At 42.0% G+C, this 18,586-nt stretch overlaps 1 protein-coding gene across 2 annotated transcripts in view; it reads left to right on the forward strand.

The window, feature by feature from the left end:
* Positions 1-7,663: 7,663 nt before the first annotated feature.
* Positions 7,664-18,586, forward strand: part of NT5DC1 (5'-nucleotidase domain containing 1) — a 120,998-nt gene continuing 110,075 nt past the window's right edge. The window contains exons 1-4 of one of the 2 annotated variants that reach the window (XM_029223517.1): positions 7,664-7,832; positions 13,538-13,629; positions 15,180-15,251; positions 17,424-17,530. In XM_029223517.1, the coding sequence (XP_029079350.1) occupies positions 7,740-7,832; positions 13,538-13,629; positions 15,180-15,251; positions 17,424-17,530 (364 nt within the window). In that variant the 5' untranslated portion in view covers positions 7,664-7,739. The remainder of the gene's footprint in view (positions 7,833-13,537; positions 13,630-15,179; positions 15,252-17,423; positions 17,531-18,586) is intronic. The other variant, XM_029223518.1, reaches the window with a different exon arrangement.

Below are 18,586 nucleotides of genomic sequence, written 5' to 3' on the forward strand. Positions count from 1 at the left end.
TATATCTTTTATTTTTGTTTATAACAAGTCAATTTATATAGAAATATGTTAGAGAAAACTAATAAAGCGGATTACTATATTAAAGTCTTTCATGATGGCAGATACCTCATGGTGCATCTCCAATATTTTCAAATGGTATTTATAGCTTCATGTGTAAAGTTGGTTTCTTTAGATGCCGTACTCAGATCTTGCTTTTTGAACAAACCTGATAACCTCTGACTTTTAATTGCAGTCTTTAGATAATTTACATTTAATATAATTATCATTATGCCTGTGTTTAAATCTACCATATTGTTACTTGCTTTCTATTGCTCCCAACTGTTCAGCATTCCTTTTATTTTTTTCTCTTTGTCTGCCTTCTTTTGTATTAATTGAATGCTTTTTAAGAATCCATTTTAGAGGAATAGTGGTTGGAATGTTCAGCTGAAACACAGGAGTGGGTCAAATTATGGAAGAGTATATCGGTACCATTACCCAGTTACCCTGTTACCTGATGTTTCTCTGGGATAGAGATCTTAGGATGGATGTCTAGAATTGGATTAAAGATGTCAACACATATAAACCATTTCTAAGACTCTTGATACTCATTTGTATACTGCTTTTCAAAAGGGTTGGTGTGGAATATTTTTGTTACCAGGGGTTTACGAAAAAACATTGGTAGAGAAGGGTGGATGAGCAATAAAATAATCAATTTTGAAAGTCGTTTTTTAAAATAATAAATAGATACTATATTTAAAAAAACTTTCAAATATCTGATTCTACAGATGAAGAAACTGTGGCAAAGTAAAGAATCAAACTATATTAAGTTATGAGAGGTGTTACTCATTTAATGAAACTTTTTGTACATCATAAAAAATGCATGATTGGAAGGAGATAAAAGGTCAAAAATGAAAATATACAGATAAGATGCATTCAGTATTTGTCATGAAAGTGAACATCCTGCTTAAGAGGTTCGGAGATAAAGAAATTATGGATTCATGCCTGAGCCATGGGGAACTCCACATTGACTGGACCACACTTCATAAGGGGTTTCTGAGATATGTTCATATTTGGATGCCTTTGAAGAATCGAAACTTTTACTCACCTAAGTACTTGAAAGGCATTCTGTACCTTATCTGACAATGTGAGTCCCAGGGAAACAGGATGGAGAGCATGAGAGAGGGCCATTTGTATGGGTCTCTGAGAAAGGAACCCTACGTTCTGTCCCACTGCAAGGTTAAATCCCCTGTATGGAAGGCAACAGAACCTTCCACATGAGCTTGAGAGTCCCAAAGAGAGAATCGAGTCTTAATTCTCATTTGAAATTCTAAGAGAAAAAAAGCTTTGCAGAATGTCCTATGACAGCACAGGACAATCACTAGAATAGGAATGGTGGGTCACAACTAGGTAGAAAAAGGGTCTGAGGTAGCCAGACTCCACCATAACGAAACCAAAAGTCTCCTGTGAAAGTTTCCTGGAACTGCTCAAGAGAGGAACAGAGGTTGGCTGAGTGTGGAATGGTTTCATGGTTTGGGTGAAACTAAACACTTTCCTGATGACACTGTAACTAGAGGTGTTTCAGAGTTTATGCAGCAGGGATGGCTGCTGATGGTGTGGCCAGTGTGACCAGAGGCAACCAAAGACTGACAGGGATGGTCTAGCTGAGGAAAAGCAGTTGTATGGATGCTATTAACCAAGGACCTAAACTCTCTTCCCAGACTCCTTGACAACATGTTAGCCCTTCTGCAATGTAGAACATTCACACCCCAGAAGGACAGCCAAGGCAAAGGGAAGTATTGTGAAGTGACAGCCAATTAAAGAGAAACTGAGTTCAAATCATAACTAGCAGAGTTCATCTTGAGTTTATCCATATTTTTTTCTGACTTAACTTCTGATAAATCAAGATGCTCCATAATATACTGATAAAGTTAATTACTTGACCCTAACCCAAAACTCAACATTTGTCCCAATTAAATTTCAATTCATTGCTACATTGTTTGAGATCTTTTTGAATCACAATTTTGCCATTTGGTATTTTAGCTCTCTCTCCAAGAGGAGCTCATTTCACATTTTAAACATTTTGGTTTTTTATTCACACACACCTTAATAAGAAGTTTTCTACCAAAGGACCTCATCCCATCACATTTTCCCTCTCCACCATCAAAAATAACTAGACTCACAAAAAAAACGCACACTAAAATTTCTTAGTAGCCTTCTCTTCTTGTGGCAAGAGCAGAAATGGAGAGTAGAAAATGATGTATTTTTTTATTAAAAAATTGTAAGGTTACTAAAGAAATTAAATGAAATATATTCCTAGTGCAGAACTACTGCCATCTTAAGGCCACAGCCCAGTATTATAAATCAGCTTTCGGTTCTATTTAGCTAAATGGTTTAGAGAGATTAATTTTTAGTCATTTGTACATTTTATCATTTTTTTAAAGTACTAAATAGTCTTTATTATTTCCCCTTAAACAAATTATATGACCCAGAGAAGACGTGTAGATTGGCTTATACTATATAAAAGGTTGAACATTATGTTTACTTTGGGGTATTTAGAAAAGCACATTTTAAACTAATGAAAGATTAAACAATCAGGCCATTCCCCCCACCCCCAAATGTTTGGTAAATAACATTTACAATGTAGATGTTAAAATACAGTATTATAAATCCACAAAATATCACTTAGTGAGTTATTTTAGTGTCTAAAACTTAAGCTAGCTGATCACAAAGTTATTATTTAGGTAAATAACAAATTAAGTAAAAGCCAAACCTAAGGTTAAAGTTCCTAAATTACAGTATTAGCTTTATTAAAAGGTAGGTCAGTTATAATGATGAAATTCAACTCTAGAAAATCAGCAATAAAAATCATAACTTCTGGGCTTCCCTGGTGGTGCAGTGGTTGAGAGTCCGCTTGCCGATGCAGGGGACATGGGTTCGTGCCCCAGTCTAGGAGGATCCCACATGCTGCAGAGCGGCTGGGCCTGTGAGCCATGGCCGCTGAGCCTGCGCATCCGGAGCCTGTGCTCCGCAACGGGAGAGGCCACAACATTGAGAGGCCCGCGTACCGCAAAAAAAAAAAAAAAAAATCATAACTTATTTCTGAGCTTTTCAAAATTATTTTATAACTTCCTAATTATAAGAAAAAATGTATACGTACAAGGAGTACTAAAGAAACCCTAAAACTTCACAGCATGATATTGATATTACACACAAATAAAAGTACCAAGATTTTATAAACTAACAAATAAGCAAAAAACTTAAGCAAAGATCTTTCAAACAACACATATTATTTGCTACACTGGACACAACAACATCTATATGTTAGTCTGCTGAGGCTGCCTTAACAGAGTACCACAGACTGAGAGGTTTAAATAACAGGAAATTATTTTCTCACAGTTCTGAAAGCTGAAAGACCAAGATCAAGGTGCAGCGGTCAGAATGGCCATCATCAAAAAATCTACAAACAGTAAACGCTGGAGAGGGTGTGGAGAAAAGGGAACCCTCCTGCACTGCTGGTGGGAATGTAAATTGATACAGCCCCTATGGAGAACAGTATGGAGGTTCCTTAAAAAACTAAAAATAGTACTACCATACGACCCAGCAATCCCACTACTGGGCGTATACCCTGAGAAAACCATAATTCAAAAAGAGTCATGTACCATGATGTTCATTGCAGCTCTATTTACAATAGCCAGGACATGGAAGCAACCTATGTGTCCATCGACAGATGAATGGATAAAGAAGATGTAGCACATATATACAATGGAATATTACTCAGCCATAAAAAGAAACGAAATTGAGTTATTTGTAGTGAGGTGGATGGACCTAGAGTCTGTCATACAGAGTGAAATAAGTCAGAAAGAGTAAAACAAATAACATATCCTAACACATATATATGGAATCTAAAAAAAAAAAAAGGTTCTGAAGAACCTAGGGGCAGGACAGGAATAAAGAGGCAGATATAGAGAGTGGACTTGAGGACATGGGGAGGGGGAAGGGTAAGCTGGGACGAAGTGAGAGAGTGGCATTGACATATATACACTACCAAATGTAAAGTAGCTAGTGGGAAGCAGCTGCACAGCACAGGGAAATCAGCTTGGTGCTCTGTGACCACCTAGAGGGGTGGGATAGGGAGGGTGGTGGGGAGATGCAAGAGGGAGGGGATATGGGGTTATATGTATACATATAGCTGATTCACTTTGTTATACAGCAGAAACTAACACAACATTGTAAAGCAATTATACACCAATAAAGATGTTTAAAAAAATGCAAATCAACTTAGGTATAAAATAAGCTCCATGGTTGTACTGTACAACACGGGGAATATAAACAATATTTTATAATAACTATAAATGGAGTATAACCTTTAAAAATTGTGAATCACTATTGTTCACCTGTAACTTATATGATTGTACATCTGCTACACTTCCATTAAAAAAAGAATAAAAAAAGAATTTGAAAGCTGTTGCAACAAAAAATAAGCCTAATTAAATTCTGGGAAAATAAATAAAAGAAAAAAAAAACCCCAAAACAAATACCATATGCTAACACATATATATGGAATTTTAAAAAGGGGTACTGATGAACCTAGTTGCAGGGCAGGAATAAAGACGCAGACGTAGAGAACGGACTTGAGGGGGGTGGGGTAGGGGAGGGGGTAGGGGAGGGAAGCTGGGAGGAAGTGAGAGGGTAGCATTGACGAATGTGCAGTACTGGGTGTAGGGTGGGAGGCTGCTGCGTGATGCCAGGGGGTTCAGCTCGGTGCTTTGTGAGGACCCGGAGGGATGGGGTGGGTAGGGTGGGGGTGTCGGGGGGGGAGGGGATGTGGGGATGTATGTATGCGTGTGGCTGATTCACTTTGTTGTGCAGTAGAAACTGACGCCGTGTTGTGGAGCATTTATACTCCAAAAGAGATGTGGGAAAAAAAAAAAAGATCAAGGTGTAGGTAGGGCTGGTTTGCCATGAAACCTCTCTTGCTTGCAGGCTGAACCTTCTTCATGTCCTCACGTGGCCTTTCTTTTGTGTATGTGCATCCCTTGTGTCTTTTCCTCTTCTTATAATCACACCAGCCATACTGATAGGTCCCCACTATCATGACCTTATTTAACCATACTTACCTCCTTAAGTCCATATACCCAAATGTAGTCACATTGGGGCTTAGGGCTTCAACGTATGAACTTTGGGGGACACAATTCAGTCCCTAACACTGGCATATTTTATATATCACTCAAAGAAACAGAAATTAATTGGAATCTGAGTAGAACATTGAACTTTTGGTTGACAATAGAAGAGGTGATATACCACTACATTTGATAAAAGTTTAATGTACAGAAAAAAAGAAAATATCTTCATTTGAAAATAAGCCTGTGAAACAAAGCTAATGTCTGTATTTAAGTTCAGGGTTATGTAAGGAGTGAAGGGAAAGAGGGAAACCATCCCATGTGTTCTTAGAGGAATTAGACTGAGCTTTGAGGTTAGTGGCCAAGAAATGTGAGTGGAGCTCCAGGAGGAGTGGCAGATCTTTCAGGATGATGGGATCCGATAATTTTCTAAACCCTCCTACAAAGTGTAAATGTTGTAGGCTGTCTAGCACAAGACCGTGAGGAATATAAGATGTATAACAGTTGTTTCTCAGCAGAGATACAACTGTTGTTAAGCATGTTCAGGTCTAAGGGCCAACTCTCCAGTCCAAGGGACACTTATGCCATGAAAAAAACATCCTTTCATACTCTTCCTTCTAACAATGAGTGCACTTGTACATTTACATTACTAAGGGAAGTCCCTAAAGTGCCTAATCGCACAATAAAACAAGATATCCTCCAAGGAGACTTATGGCCTTCAATGTGTAGTCTACCTGAAAGTTTGACCTTGGCAGGCACTCTACTGCAGGGGCCAAAGAGGAATGCTAAGGTCAGTTCTATGGCCAATAGACTCACAAAAGGGAAATAGGTACAAGCTATGATACAATCCAGCTTTTGTCTTTTTTGATTCACAGACATTAAAGACATGGTGTTGGGCTCTAATCAGTGAACAGCTCAATCTTATTTTTTTTAATAAAAAAATTTTTTTTTTGGTTCCGTTGGGTCTTCGTTGCTGTGCATGGGCTTTCTCTAGTTGTGGCGAGCAGGGGCTACTTTTCGTCTCAATGAGGGGGCTTCTCATTGTGGTGGCTTCTTTTGTTGTGAAGCATGGGCTCTAGGGCACCGGGGCTTCAGTAGTTGTGGCGCCCGGGCTTCAGTAGTTGTGATGCGCGGGCTTAGCTGCTCCATGGCATATGGGATCTTCCCGGACTAGGGATCGAACCCGTGTCCCCTGTGTTGGCAGGTGGATTCTTAACCACTGGGCCACCAGGGAAGTCCCCACTCAATCTTCTTGAGGATTCTTTCCTGTCCTCTTCCAGAGAGATTTGTTTGGGGCTTTTACAAGTTATAATGGAACAAGTTATCAATTTATTCAAATGGATCTACTACGTATAATAAGTGTCCTACTAGATTGAACTATTTACTGTACTAAATCAATTCCTTGGTTTGTCTATTAGCCCCACAAGTGTTAGTATTTGTAAGGGTTAAATGGAATTCTCAACCAATTATATTTTCATTATGTCATGACTATTGATTTTTTTCTATTGGGTAAAGTGTTCCTTTAAATTTCAAACAGAAGCAGTACAAAGATAATACATTTATATCTTCTCTTTTTAACGTCAATGTTTGTATTTTCTCTTGTAAATGACTTGTATTTCTCTTTTAAATAATTTGTATTTTCTCTTTTAAATTATTTTAAAGGTCTCAAAGTCCTAGCCCTTCATCCATCTAAAATGATACTAGCTATAAACAGTCCTTGAGAGAATTGAAAATACTGTCATTCAAATTATTGTGTTCTATAAACTTTAAACCTTTCTGTTTGCATAAAGTTCTCTCTTCTGTAGTATGTTCTATGAAGTTTCTAATATCCTTTCATAGAAAAAATGCATTACAATAAAAAATAGGATAATCAAATAACAACCAGTATTGGTTTCCTTAATCATTGTCATTTTGCAAAATGGTCCTTCACGATTTCTAATAAATTTATTTTCTAACGCGCTCCAGGGGGTGAAATGTTGAAAGGTCTCCCATTCTACTTACAAATACACTTAGGAATTTACTAAAGAATATAAAGTTTTTGATTGAATCCATAGTTAGAGATCTCATGGGCAAAAAAAATCTTCCAAATTATAGGCTAATTGGGTCAGGGGAATATTAGTGGATAAAATTTTATCCATAATCTTATATTATTTCGCACACAAGAGTAAAGGGTCAGGTGTACCTTGACATTCTCTTGGTTTCCCTGGCGCCTTGAAAACCAAGGGGAGGCCCGGTTAATTCTGCGGCGAAGGCGATGCGCCAACAGGGGCTTAGTGCCGCCTCCAATTCCTGCAGCAGCGGCTCCGCTCCTGGTCACATCCCGCCTTCGGGACTTCGGGGCGGGGGTCAGGGTGGTGACAGTGAGGCAGGAGCCGGTCTGGGAGTGTCAGCGGAAAGCCAGGCAGCGAACCGGCCAGTCGGGGCGCGGGGAAGTCCGGCCGCGAGGGGCGGGCAGAAGCGCGGCCGGGGGCGGGGCTGGCGGGCGCGGGAAGCGCGAGGGGCAGCGGTGCGGCGTTCAGGGGGCGGCCGCAGCCCCGCCCCGCCCCGCCGCGTCCTGCCTGGTAGTCCCGCAACGTCCTGCCCGTGCGCTCTTCGTCGCCTCTCGGCGTCTAGGAGCTCTCTGGTGCTTCGCGCGCAGCTATGGCTCAGCACTTCTCCCTGGCCGCCTGCGACGTGGTCGGCTTCGACCTGGACCACACTCTGTGTCGCTACAACCTGCCTGAGAGCGCCCGGGTGAGTGGCGCGGGCTGCCGGGGCGCACGGCGTGCAGTCTTCATGGCGGCTGGGGCTCGAGTTTCCTCCCGGCTTAGGCGGCGGCGAGCGTCGCCGGGGCCCTGCAGCCGCCGCGCCTTTGCGCAGAACTCGGCCTCCCACGGCGAGGCGGGGCGGAAGGAAGTGTGCATTCCCCCATCCCCGCCCGTGCTGTGGGTACCGGCTTATTTAGCCCAGCCCTTAGCCAAGTTTGAGAGATGGGTAGGGAAGAAAAGGGGCGAAGGAGGAACAAGTCGTGCAAGACTGGGCTAGGGAAACGGTTCCTGGGTCAGAGGAAGGGTGGGGCTAGGGGAACTCGGGGTGTCCATTGCATATCCCCAGCCTTGGAACTTCTCAGCAAATCGTTCTGGCCACCAGCAGAGCGCCGATACAGCCACCTGGTTAACGACTTGTATTTTCTTTGGCTGCGTTTTTCTTTTGCACGTCCATGAGACCGCCTGTCAATTTTTAAACACTGCAGTCCGGGAGAAATTGTGTGGTATATTGGAAGACTAACCGAAAAGTCATTAACATGTTAGCCCTAATTTTGCCTTTTGCCAAGAGAAGGAAATAAATTTTGCTCACCTGTTGCGTGCTCCATGCACCTTGAGTAAGGTCTAATCCTGACAACAGCCTGGGTCATCACTGCACTTAAGGAGGGAGGGGGAAGTGGGGTGTGTATGATTCCACACCTGTACCCTGAAGTGAATTGTTCTCCCTCCCCCATTCTTTTGGTTTCACAAGGAAACTAATTTTGAAAAATTAACTTTTTTTTTTTTTTAGTCAAATATGTAAGTATCCAAGCAGAATAAGCTGGTTATGGTAGTCAAAGCGAGGACTCTGCAGCCAGACTGCAGACAGAGGGCACCAGCTCCTCTGTTCCTAGCTCTATGACCTCGGGCAAGTTCCTTAACCCGTGTCTATTCTCAGTTTCCCTATCTGTAAAATGGGGCTAATAATTGGATTTGCCTGGAAAGGTTGTTGAAAGGATTAAAAGGGTAAAGGATGTATAATGCTTAGAGCTGTGTTGGACACATACAAGTGTTTGCTTTTATAGTCACCACCCATATCATTCCCCAGCCTGACCACTTATGAATAGAGCTCCTGGCCGCTGGTGCAGGCATCAGCCAGGGCTGCTCCTCAGTATGGTGAGGTCAGTGCTCCAATCAGCAGTTCAGGTACCCCTCAAAGGTCAAAACAGTGAATTACTCATGTTCTCTATGTACAGATGGTGGAAAAAAAGAAGTGTACTGTTCCTTCTGTTATACTTTCCTGCTTTCCTGCTGTACAGGTGCTTCCTTAGTCATGCAGAGAGTTGAGGAGACTTTACTTCTTGATCCTTGGCCACTGGTTCCTCTAGGTCTTTGACTCATATTTTCCTTCCCTTTGCCTTTCACATCTTCTCCTGATTAACATTTTCTTGCATTTCCTCCCTAGTCACTTTCATCTGAAGGAAATATTGTTAAAACCATTGTCATTAGAGCCAATTTTGTGCATGAGTGAGCATAAAATTTCAGAATACAGGATCGTTAAAAGACAAGAGTTCTTTGCTATAAACCTCGAATATAAGTGATATTTAAAGGTTGAAAACATTAACCTAGTGCGTTTTATATCCTGTTTGGTTCAGAAATCTTTTATTAAGTACCAGCAATGTGCTGAGCACCATAATAGAGTTAGGGATACAGAGATAACACAGGTCTTCAGGTGGCCTTGTAATGGGTAAAGGTGTTGAAAGGTTAGTTCTGGTCCCCTGTGCTGAGGGCAGCATTGCCTGGTCCTTGCTGCTGACTGACTGTTACCTGTGCCTGGGGCCCTCCTCCCTTCATCACACAAACTCCTCAGCTGGCAGGTCTCATCTTAAGTAGCCTGGCCCCCTAAAGTTTACCTTTCTGTCCCTATCCCATCTGCAGTTTTCCATAAAAACCTTAATTTCTCACAGTACTTACACACTGCATTAAATTTTCCTGTTTACTTGCTGGAATCTTTCCCTAGATCCTAGAGCCATGGCCCCTTGACATCAGTATCTGTGACAGTTTATTGTGTGTTCTGTGTGCCAAGCTGACTGTGTGCACGTACGGGATTCAATAAATAATTGTGGAACAATTGCATAAATAATAGGTATTTTAGTAACTGAAAATAGCACTAACAGCCAGTATTCTAATAAGCATTCTGCTATATAAACTGGTTTGACCCTTACAACCATGTGAGTTAGATGTTATTATCATCATTTAGAGATGAGGACACTGAGTCACAGAAAGGATTAGTAGCTTATCCAGGGTCACCCAGCAAGGTGGTCCAGCTGGCAGGTCTCTGCTACCTCCCACCAGGCTTTATGTGTGCTGCACATCTCAGAGGAGAGTCCTTGGAGTGAGTGATGCTTGGGTCCCAGCACAGGAGTTACAAGTGGCAGGTGAGGAGGCAGAGAGGAGCATTTCTGGCAGAGGAAGTATGGCCAGTGCAAGGACCTAAAGGTGAGAAACAGCGCCTGGATCTGCTGGGTGTTAAGCAGAAGGTGGGGCGTTGCAGGAGAAGATGCCGGAGATGGCAGTGGCGCTGCATCATGGATCACTGCGCGTGCCTCTCATATCGGTCTCATAGGCATTTAGTTAAGTGCAGAGTGTCGTGCAAACGTGAAACTGGGTGCGTCGCCTCACCGGGGGCCTCAGGAAAAGCATCGTAGAAATGATGACACCTGTGCTGTCCTGGAGTTGCTGACTCAGGAGTGTTTGGACCCAGGCAGTTAACTTAAATGTGCGGCTGGGAGAGTGCGCGCACGCCCCTCCTCAAGCGCAGCTGTGCTCAACTCCTGCCAGCATTTGCCGTGGGCATAGGTAAAGGCTCAGTCTTGTCAGATCTAATTCTCTCAAGACAAATTAGAAATCTAAGCTTGTATGAGAAGTCTTTCAATTTTTAAACGCTAGCTCATTTTCGAACACAGCAGGATTATAGGGTTGCCAGATGTAGCAAAGAAAAATACAGGACACCGGTTCAATTTGAATTTCAAATAAAAAAACATTTTTAGTATATGGGTGTTCCAGATATTTCATGGGATAAACTCATACTATAAAATTATCTGTTGTTTAGCCGAAAATCAAATTGAGCTGGGTGTTTCATATTTTATCTGGCAGCCTTCAGTGGGAACCAAATATAATTTGTGGTCTGCGTAGGACCCACAGGGCACCAGTTTGCACCCGCTGTGGATTGTGTGTGGTTATTAGTCAGGTGAGACTGTTGAGAAAGTAAGTGGCAGTTAAGGCTGGGAGAGCAAGGGGGTGGGTGGTGGAGGCCCTGTGCCATGAAGGCTTCTGTGGTGACTCAACATAATTTGAGGAAGAGCTTCAAGGACCAAGGCCTTGGGACTAGAAGAGGGACTTTTTTTTTTTTTTTTCAGTATGCGGGCCTCTCACTGTTGTGGCCTCTCCCACTGCGGAGCACAGGCTCCGGACGCACAGGCTCAGCGGCCATGGCTCACGGGCCCAGCCGCTCCGCGGCATGTGGGATCTTCCCGGACCGGGGCACGAACCCGTGTCCCCTGCATCGGCAGGCGGACTCTCAGCCACTGTGCCACCAGGGAAACCCCAAGAAGGGGGCTTTCAAAGGCACAGATTCCCTGCTTTTCTCAGCACCTCTGTTCTCTGCTCCTCTTTACACATTGACCCCATTCTCTCCTATTACAGAACCATCTCCTTGGAGAGGTAAGGAACACAGCTCTGGACGCCCCTGGTGGCATCCCTGCTAGAAAGGGCCCTTTCTCTTGGGAAGGAATCTGACCTCATTGGAATCACATGCCCATATGTTAATCAGTATTGCCAAGGGATGAGACACTCCAGTTGTCCAAGGTTGAATAAATACTTTGACCAGAGGCAAGTCTGATGGTGTGCAGTAACCATTGGTAGCTTGAAACTGGCCATGGTGGGGGTAACTATACCATGGAAATGAGCAAATGCTACAAGTCAGGACCTTTTTTTTTTTTTTTTTTAACCAGCGCCCGACTGATAATAATAGCAATACTTAAATTGAATTTACTTGTATGCCATGCACTGCTCTAAGCATCTGAGGATTTTCATTAACATGGGATTTACATCTCTTAATCCCAGGGCACTGGTACCTTGCAGGCAGGATCATGATGTGTATTTTTTGTTCGTAGTACTTTGTACCTGAGTGACTAACCCCAATCCCCAACTTCAGCTGTGTGCCCCCCTGGACTTGGATTGCCCTCTCCCCACTGGATTCGCCCAGCTAACTGCTCCATCTTGCAGGTGTCAGTGTGTACATCACCTCCTCAGGGAGGCCTTCTCCTACAACTTTTTTTTTTTTTTGCGGTATGTGGGCCTCTCACCGTTGTGGCCTCTCCCGTTGCGGAGCACAGGCTCCGGACGCGCAGGCTCAGGGGCCATGGCTCACGGGCCCAGCCGCTCCGCGGCACGTAGGATCTTCCCGGACCGGGGCACGAACCCATGTCCCCCGCATCGGCAGGCGGACTCTCAACCACTGCGCCACCAGGGAAGCCCTCCTACAACTCTTCCTGTATCTATTCTCGCTTCCCCCTTGTGCCATTCCAATGCTATCAAAACCTGCCATGGGTTAACATCTGGAGAAGGAGGGTCAGCTTGCTCAGTGTGTCTCCTTGGACACTCTTCAGTCTCAGAAAACCTGTCATTTTGTTGTTGTTGAGAATGAAAAGATCTGTCAGCCATCAGCAGAGCATTTATCTTTGTGCTTGCTTCCAGAGGCTTCCTTTTTCCTGTTTCCTTAGCTTTTCTTATGGTGGGGAAAAAAAGATACTCACTTTGTCTGATGGAGGCACCATGATTCCTTCTTTAGATTACCTGCCTGGTCCCTATGTGTGTTTCTCTTTGAGACTCCCCTGTGTCAGATGACAAAACTAAAATAAGGTAGTAAGTAATGAGTTTGATGTCCTTCCTTTGGAGAAGATAATCCACAGATTGGGAGAGTGCAGTGCCCCACAAGCAGTGGAGTACTCTCCCCCAGAGATTTTGGGCAAGACCGTGTTTTATAGAGTGTTAGAAGAGGCACCACAGAAATAGGGCATGATTGGCTAAGAGGTCAGGGATTCCCTGATAGGCACTTTAGGTCCTGTTTTCTAGGGTGAGGTAAGCGAGCTAAAGCTGACGTGGAGGATTGTGATTGGTGTATGTTAGGTCTCCTTGACAGGGGTTTTGTGTAAGCGCACACTGTCTTAGGTTTAGATTTGTGACCAGAGCTGGGCCAGTGGGGTGGCCTCCATTTTGGGGGGCCCAGTGTATGAATTAGCATTATCAGCCGCCATGGGGCCTTTCTAGCAAGGGTGGATGGAGGATGGATGTGATGATAGAGTGGTCATTATGTTTATCCTCTGGAGATCTGTTAAATCAGTTTACAAAGCTTTGTCAAGTCTTAATGATCTCCAGCCCATTAGGCTTTGGGAGTAAGATTAATAATTGTCCTTGGTGGTATAATTGTATACTGATGGAATAAAAAAGACACAGCAGCTCCCTGGGGCTCTCAGGAGTGGGTAAATTGCTTGGGACGGAGTGTTAACCTGCAGAGCTTCACAATTACAGATACTACAGATTCCCTCCCACCTGTCTCATGACTGATTCCATTAGGTTTTCAGGTCTGTGAAGCTAAGAATGAATAGTGAATTTTACATTTAATCTGTCTTTTTTCCTTCTTTTTATTAACAGCTCATTTATAATAGCTTTGCTCAGTTCCTGGTCAAGGAGAAAGGGTATGACAAGGAATTGCTCACTGTGACTCCAGAGGACTGGGATTTCTGGTAAGCAGCTTTTTTAAGGTCAGCACATTCCTTCTGATTTTTAATTATTGTGGATAAAATTTTAATGCTTCCTCTTCTATGGAAACAAAGTGAAATGTGAAGTTGAGTCAAAGGACAAAATGCCTTCTGTATTAAAAAGTTTTACGTTTGATGAATTAAAGTCCTTTCTACTTTAAGACTTGTTTAAGTATGAAAATAAGCTAAGAGCATATGTGACTAATTTGAGTATTTTTACATGGTTTAAGTCTGTCGTTATTAAGAGTTTGAGAGGTTATTAAGAGCTGTCTAAAATTTACATCTTTTGTTAAAAAATTTTCTTTTATTGCCCTTCAAATACAGAACTGTAAGAAAAGAGGAAATCATCATGTTTTGAATAAGTGTCTGAATTGGGACATTTGTTTTTCTGTAATTGGGTAGATACCCCTATGTCTGAGACTCTGACTGCTTACTCCCTTCCTGGCTTAGGAGTCTCAACTTTCCAAGGCTTCCTTTGTCCTTTTTCCTCATTTAAACAATAAAACAAACAAAAGTCCTATTAAACCACTTTAAATTGTTCGGTTGAAAAATAACAGTAGTCCTGAAACGCATGAAAAATACATACAGAAATAATTCTAGAACAACAGAGTTCATCTGTTATACATTCTTCCAGTGTTTGGTTAGTCCTTTTTGATCTACCCCTTTTAGCAAACGAAGAAACAGAAATATTTTACTGTATGAAACCACCGACTCTGGAAATTATACTGTGGACCAAAGTAAATAATGTTTCTAAAGTACCCTGTCGTTTTCTTTTTAATTCCCTTGGTATTTGGTGGCCGTTTTACCTTCTTGCTTTTATTACTCATGATAATGAATCTGTACCCATTTTTCTTCCCAAATCCCTAAGTGTTTTACAGTGAAGAACCCCAGACTTAGTATTTGACTTTGTTGTAGCGGTTTTCAAGAGTATGCCCAGTCCAGAGGGCTAGTTCTTATAACCCGACCTAAATTGAGGCAGATTCTAAAGAGTACAGAAAAGCTTCTGGCCAAGATCTTAACTTGTAGAATACAAATGTGTGTTTGTGTGTGTGTTTTATTTAATGGAAAGCATTTGTACATTTTAACAGAGGCATACAATGGTGTTTATTCTTTGTTCTCTGTGAGTTTTTTTATTCCTCTTTTTAAAAGCTCAAAGATTTTAAACACTGAATATGCTGTCCTTGGTTTGCCCACATAACAGTTTTCTTTATGTACTTGCTCTGAGGATGATATATATATATTTTTAACATCTTTATTGGGGTATAATTGCTTTACAATGGTGTGTTAGTTTCTGCTTTATAACAAAGTGAATCAGTTATACATATACATATGTTCCCATATGTCTTCCCTCTTGCGTCTCTGAGGATATGATATTTAATTTTAGAATTGATATTCTTACTTGTTTGATTAACATAGCATTCACTTGGGTGGGAGAGTCCTTTTTTAGCATTGTGATTTTTTTGAAAATATAAATTTTTATTTCTTGGGTTAGGTAACTGTGTGAATTGACTGGTAATCAGAATTTTCTATTTCAGTTGCAAGGGCTTGGCGTTGGATCTGGAAGACGGGAACTTCATTAAACTTGCAGATAATGGCACCGTGCTCAGGTAATAAAATTTAGTTGTGAAGTCAAAACTTCACTCTTTCCAGGACATTTTATTACCATATAGCATTTGATAGTTAAGGTATGGGTTAAAGAAGATTATTACTTTAGTCAATCAGATGGCAGATTATCTATGTGCCTGCATGTCTTTATGTGGATCATTTGAGCCATTTAAATATAAATCTGGAAGCATTAGATTGAAAGGTCTAATTCTTTAAATTTAGCTCATCAGAAATATTTTCAGGAAATACAGTAGAATGTTAATAAATTCCTTTATCTCTTTGACCACAGAGCCTGGGAATTATATTGTGCTAACCTGGAGTAAAATTGAAGCTGTCTTTATTAAGGAAGAAGGAGAGAATGGATGTTGGGTGGGGATTGGTGGTCTAGGCACACCTCTCTTTCTTCCCCCATTTATCCAAATTCGCCCCCATCATGCAGGACCCATGTTGTGTCTCAGCTCCTTCTGGAAGTGTTTCTAGATTGTTCCAACTTTCATAAGTATCTCCCCCCCTCCCAAACTTAGTGCTGACTCCCTTTCCTTCCCTCCTCCTAGGGTGAGTCCAACACTTTGAGTATTAGTAAGAGTAGGGCAGGCAGTTGAGAAGCAGCTGCCATCGCTGCTCTTAGTCTTACAGAGGGTACCATGGAGTGAGCATCTATTTTTCCCCCAGTACTGACAGTACAGGCAGTTAACGTGGCTGTGCAGTTGTACGATTTATGATTTATGCTGACGTGGTCAGAGTTCACGAAGAGGATGCTCAGCACAGGTTACCCCTTGTACACACTCTCCCTTTGGGTACATCATTCTTTTTGCACAGTACAGACTCACACTCTACCCCAGACCGGCCCCTAAGGTGTAGCTAGCAAGGCCAGGTGTGGTTCCACTTCTGATTATTTTATAATTCATTTGCATGTTTTTTCTCAGGCAACTAGAGATAGAGTGTGTGTATTGATTTGTGTGTGTACACCACACACACACAATGCAGCTTTGACCATGACCTTAAATGCCACTTTCAGATTCTTACAGTGTACTTGGCTGTCTTCAATCATGGTTAAAAGAATAGAAAACATTCCACAGTTTCGCTTCTTTCTTTTATTGTCACATCTGTCTGTTGGTCCCCACTCCCAAAACCCTTTTCCCAAGGTCTGACCATCTCCATTCAAGTTCTGGCCAACCTGCAGCTTCTCTTGAATTTACAAGGTTATGTCCTTGATGCCTGCTTTCAAACAATATAGTAGATTCCTTTTCTGATCGTATTTCTTGCTCAAGGTTCCTCCACCCTTACATATAGTAGCTTTTATGTAAATATTAACTTGTTTATAAATAGGATCCCGATTATGATTTTCCTCCATTTGCCCTTCTTATTTCATTTCCTTTTCCTTCATTTTGCTTTGCTACCACAATATAACACCAAGAGAAGACTAATAATACTCCCTAGCATTATAATTTCTCAAAGTAAACAACGTAAAATATCAACTGTTTCTCTACAGGGTAAGATTCTCTTAACCAGGCCCAACGGATGCAAAAGCAGTATTTTGAGTACAAAAAATAGCTACCTTCTTGTCTTCCTGTTCCAAGTTTTGCCCCATTCGTCTTGCTGTTTCCCATTGTGTTTTTAGCTCTGTGGTGTCCTTGAGTGGCATGTTACTACCCCACCTTCATCTTCATGAGTCCCCTGTGCTCACAGCCGCCGGCCCTGGGTGCCAGGCACCTCCCTGCTCCTGCGGGCCTGACGCAGCTCGTGCTCTGACTGCTGCTCTTTCTCTCCTGCTGCCAGCCCAGCTTCCCACCCAGTCCCTGCAGTGTTTCCTCATTGTTCCAGTTAGGCTAATCTTATCTGCGTAGCTAATTGACAGCTTCTTAGGCAAGAAGTCGTCATATTTCTTCCAGAGAAATTGTGGTTTATAGTATTGGTCCAGGGCAACTGCCACAGCGTTGACCTCAGAGTGAGCTGCCCCTGATCACTTTGCTGGTTGATGGGTGACATGGAGAAGAATAAGAGCTGTCAAGAGAAATGCCGTATAGGACCGTAAATGGGGAAGTCATCCAGTTGAAAACCTTTTTTGTAAAAATCCTTTCATAGTATCAGGGTGAATTAACAATAACAAGGCTGGAGGAGGGGGTGTTCAGGAGAACCACTGATGAGTCACGTGCCTCATCTCCCCAAACCAGGGCAAGCCACGGCACAAAGATGCTGGCTCCAGAGGTGCTGGCGGAGGAGTACGGCAGGAAGGAGTGGAAGCACTTCACGCCAGACTCGGGAATGGCCTGCCGGTCAGGTATGGGTCATGTGTGGGGCAGCACTGCCATTCCCTCCCCTGTTGTTTTGGACCCTGAGCCTGGGACGTCAGGACACAAAGAAGACCCTCCTTGCACCCTGCTGGGCAGGACCCACAAAGGACCTGCTATGGTTTCATAGGAATAGGATGTATTTTTTCCCACGTGTCTGATTTTCTCTTTGGCGGTTGGTTCTGTTGTATTTAATGTTCTGTTGATTCACCTTTCTAGTTGCACTTGTTCTGGAGTAAAGAACAAGGAATAATACATTCCTTATTCTGTATTTTTATCAATTTGTTACATGCACAATCCTTACTTTTGTTTCTCTGTCCCCCACTTCTCCCCACATTACTCATCTCTCCTGTTTTCTAGAATTCTTTTCTTTACTGCCATTTCTAGTACCTTCTGCCTTTGTTTTTTTTTCCCCTTTATTCCAAGTGATTTTACACATTTTTCCAAATCTCTTTAAAGAGCTTCACCATGAGTAAACATGAAAAGATTTTTCAAAAATTATTTATAAACACAGATGTGCATAAATTAGTAAAGAATCATTAAAACATTATTATAAACAGATGGACCTTATTAAAAGTCCTGATTGTTAGTTTTTCATTTGTTCTAATTTTTTTTTGCCATTTTCTCCTGAACTACAGTTTTGAAATGCACCTATTTTCATTTAGAAAATGTAGTAACCGGAAAACAGTTGGAGTTATTCCTTATTACTGTTGTGTTTTTGTTTGTTATATTTGCTATCTTTTGGGGTTTTTTTTTTATTATTATTATTGTAGTGAGATGAAAATGTCAGGAAATGTGTGTTATCTTGATAAAATAAGTTGATAGGAAAAACTGAGGTTTCACCTTGGGGTTAGGTATAGAATGCTTTCACACATCTCAACTCAGAATAGCTAGAAGTTAAATGGATGGATTTCCTTTTTACTCAAGTGATAGGGAATGCCTGTTGTCTGTCCAGATGTAGGCAGTTGTAAATACACGTGAACAACACGGGTTTGAATTGCTCAGATACACTTATACGTGGATTTTTTTTCCATAGTAAATACTGC

This window comes from Monodon monoceros, unplaced genomic scaffold (assembly GCF_005190385.1).
Source record: "Monodon monoceros isolate NGI ecotype Baffin Bay Population unplaced genomic scaffold, NGI_Narwhal_1 Super_Scaffold_15, whole genome shotgun sequence".
Taxonomy (NCBI): Eukaryota; Metazoa; Chordata; class Mammalia; order Artiodactyla; family Monodontidae; genus Monodon; species Monodon monoceros.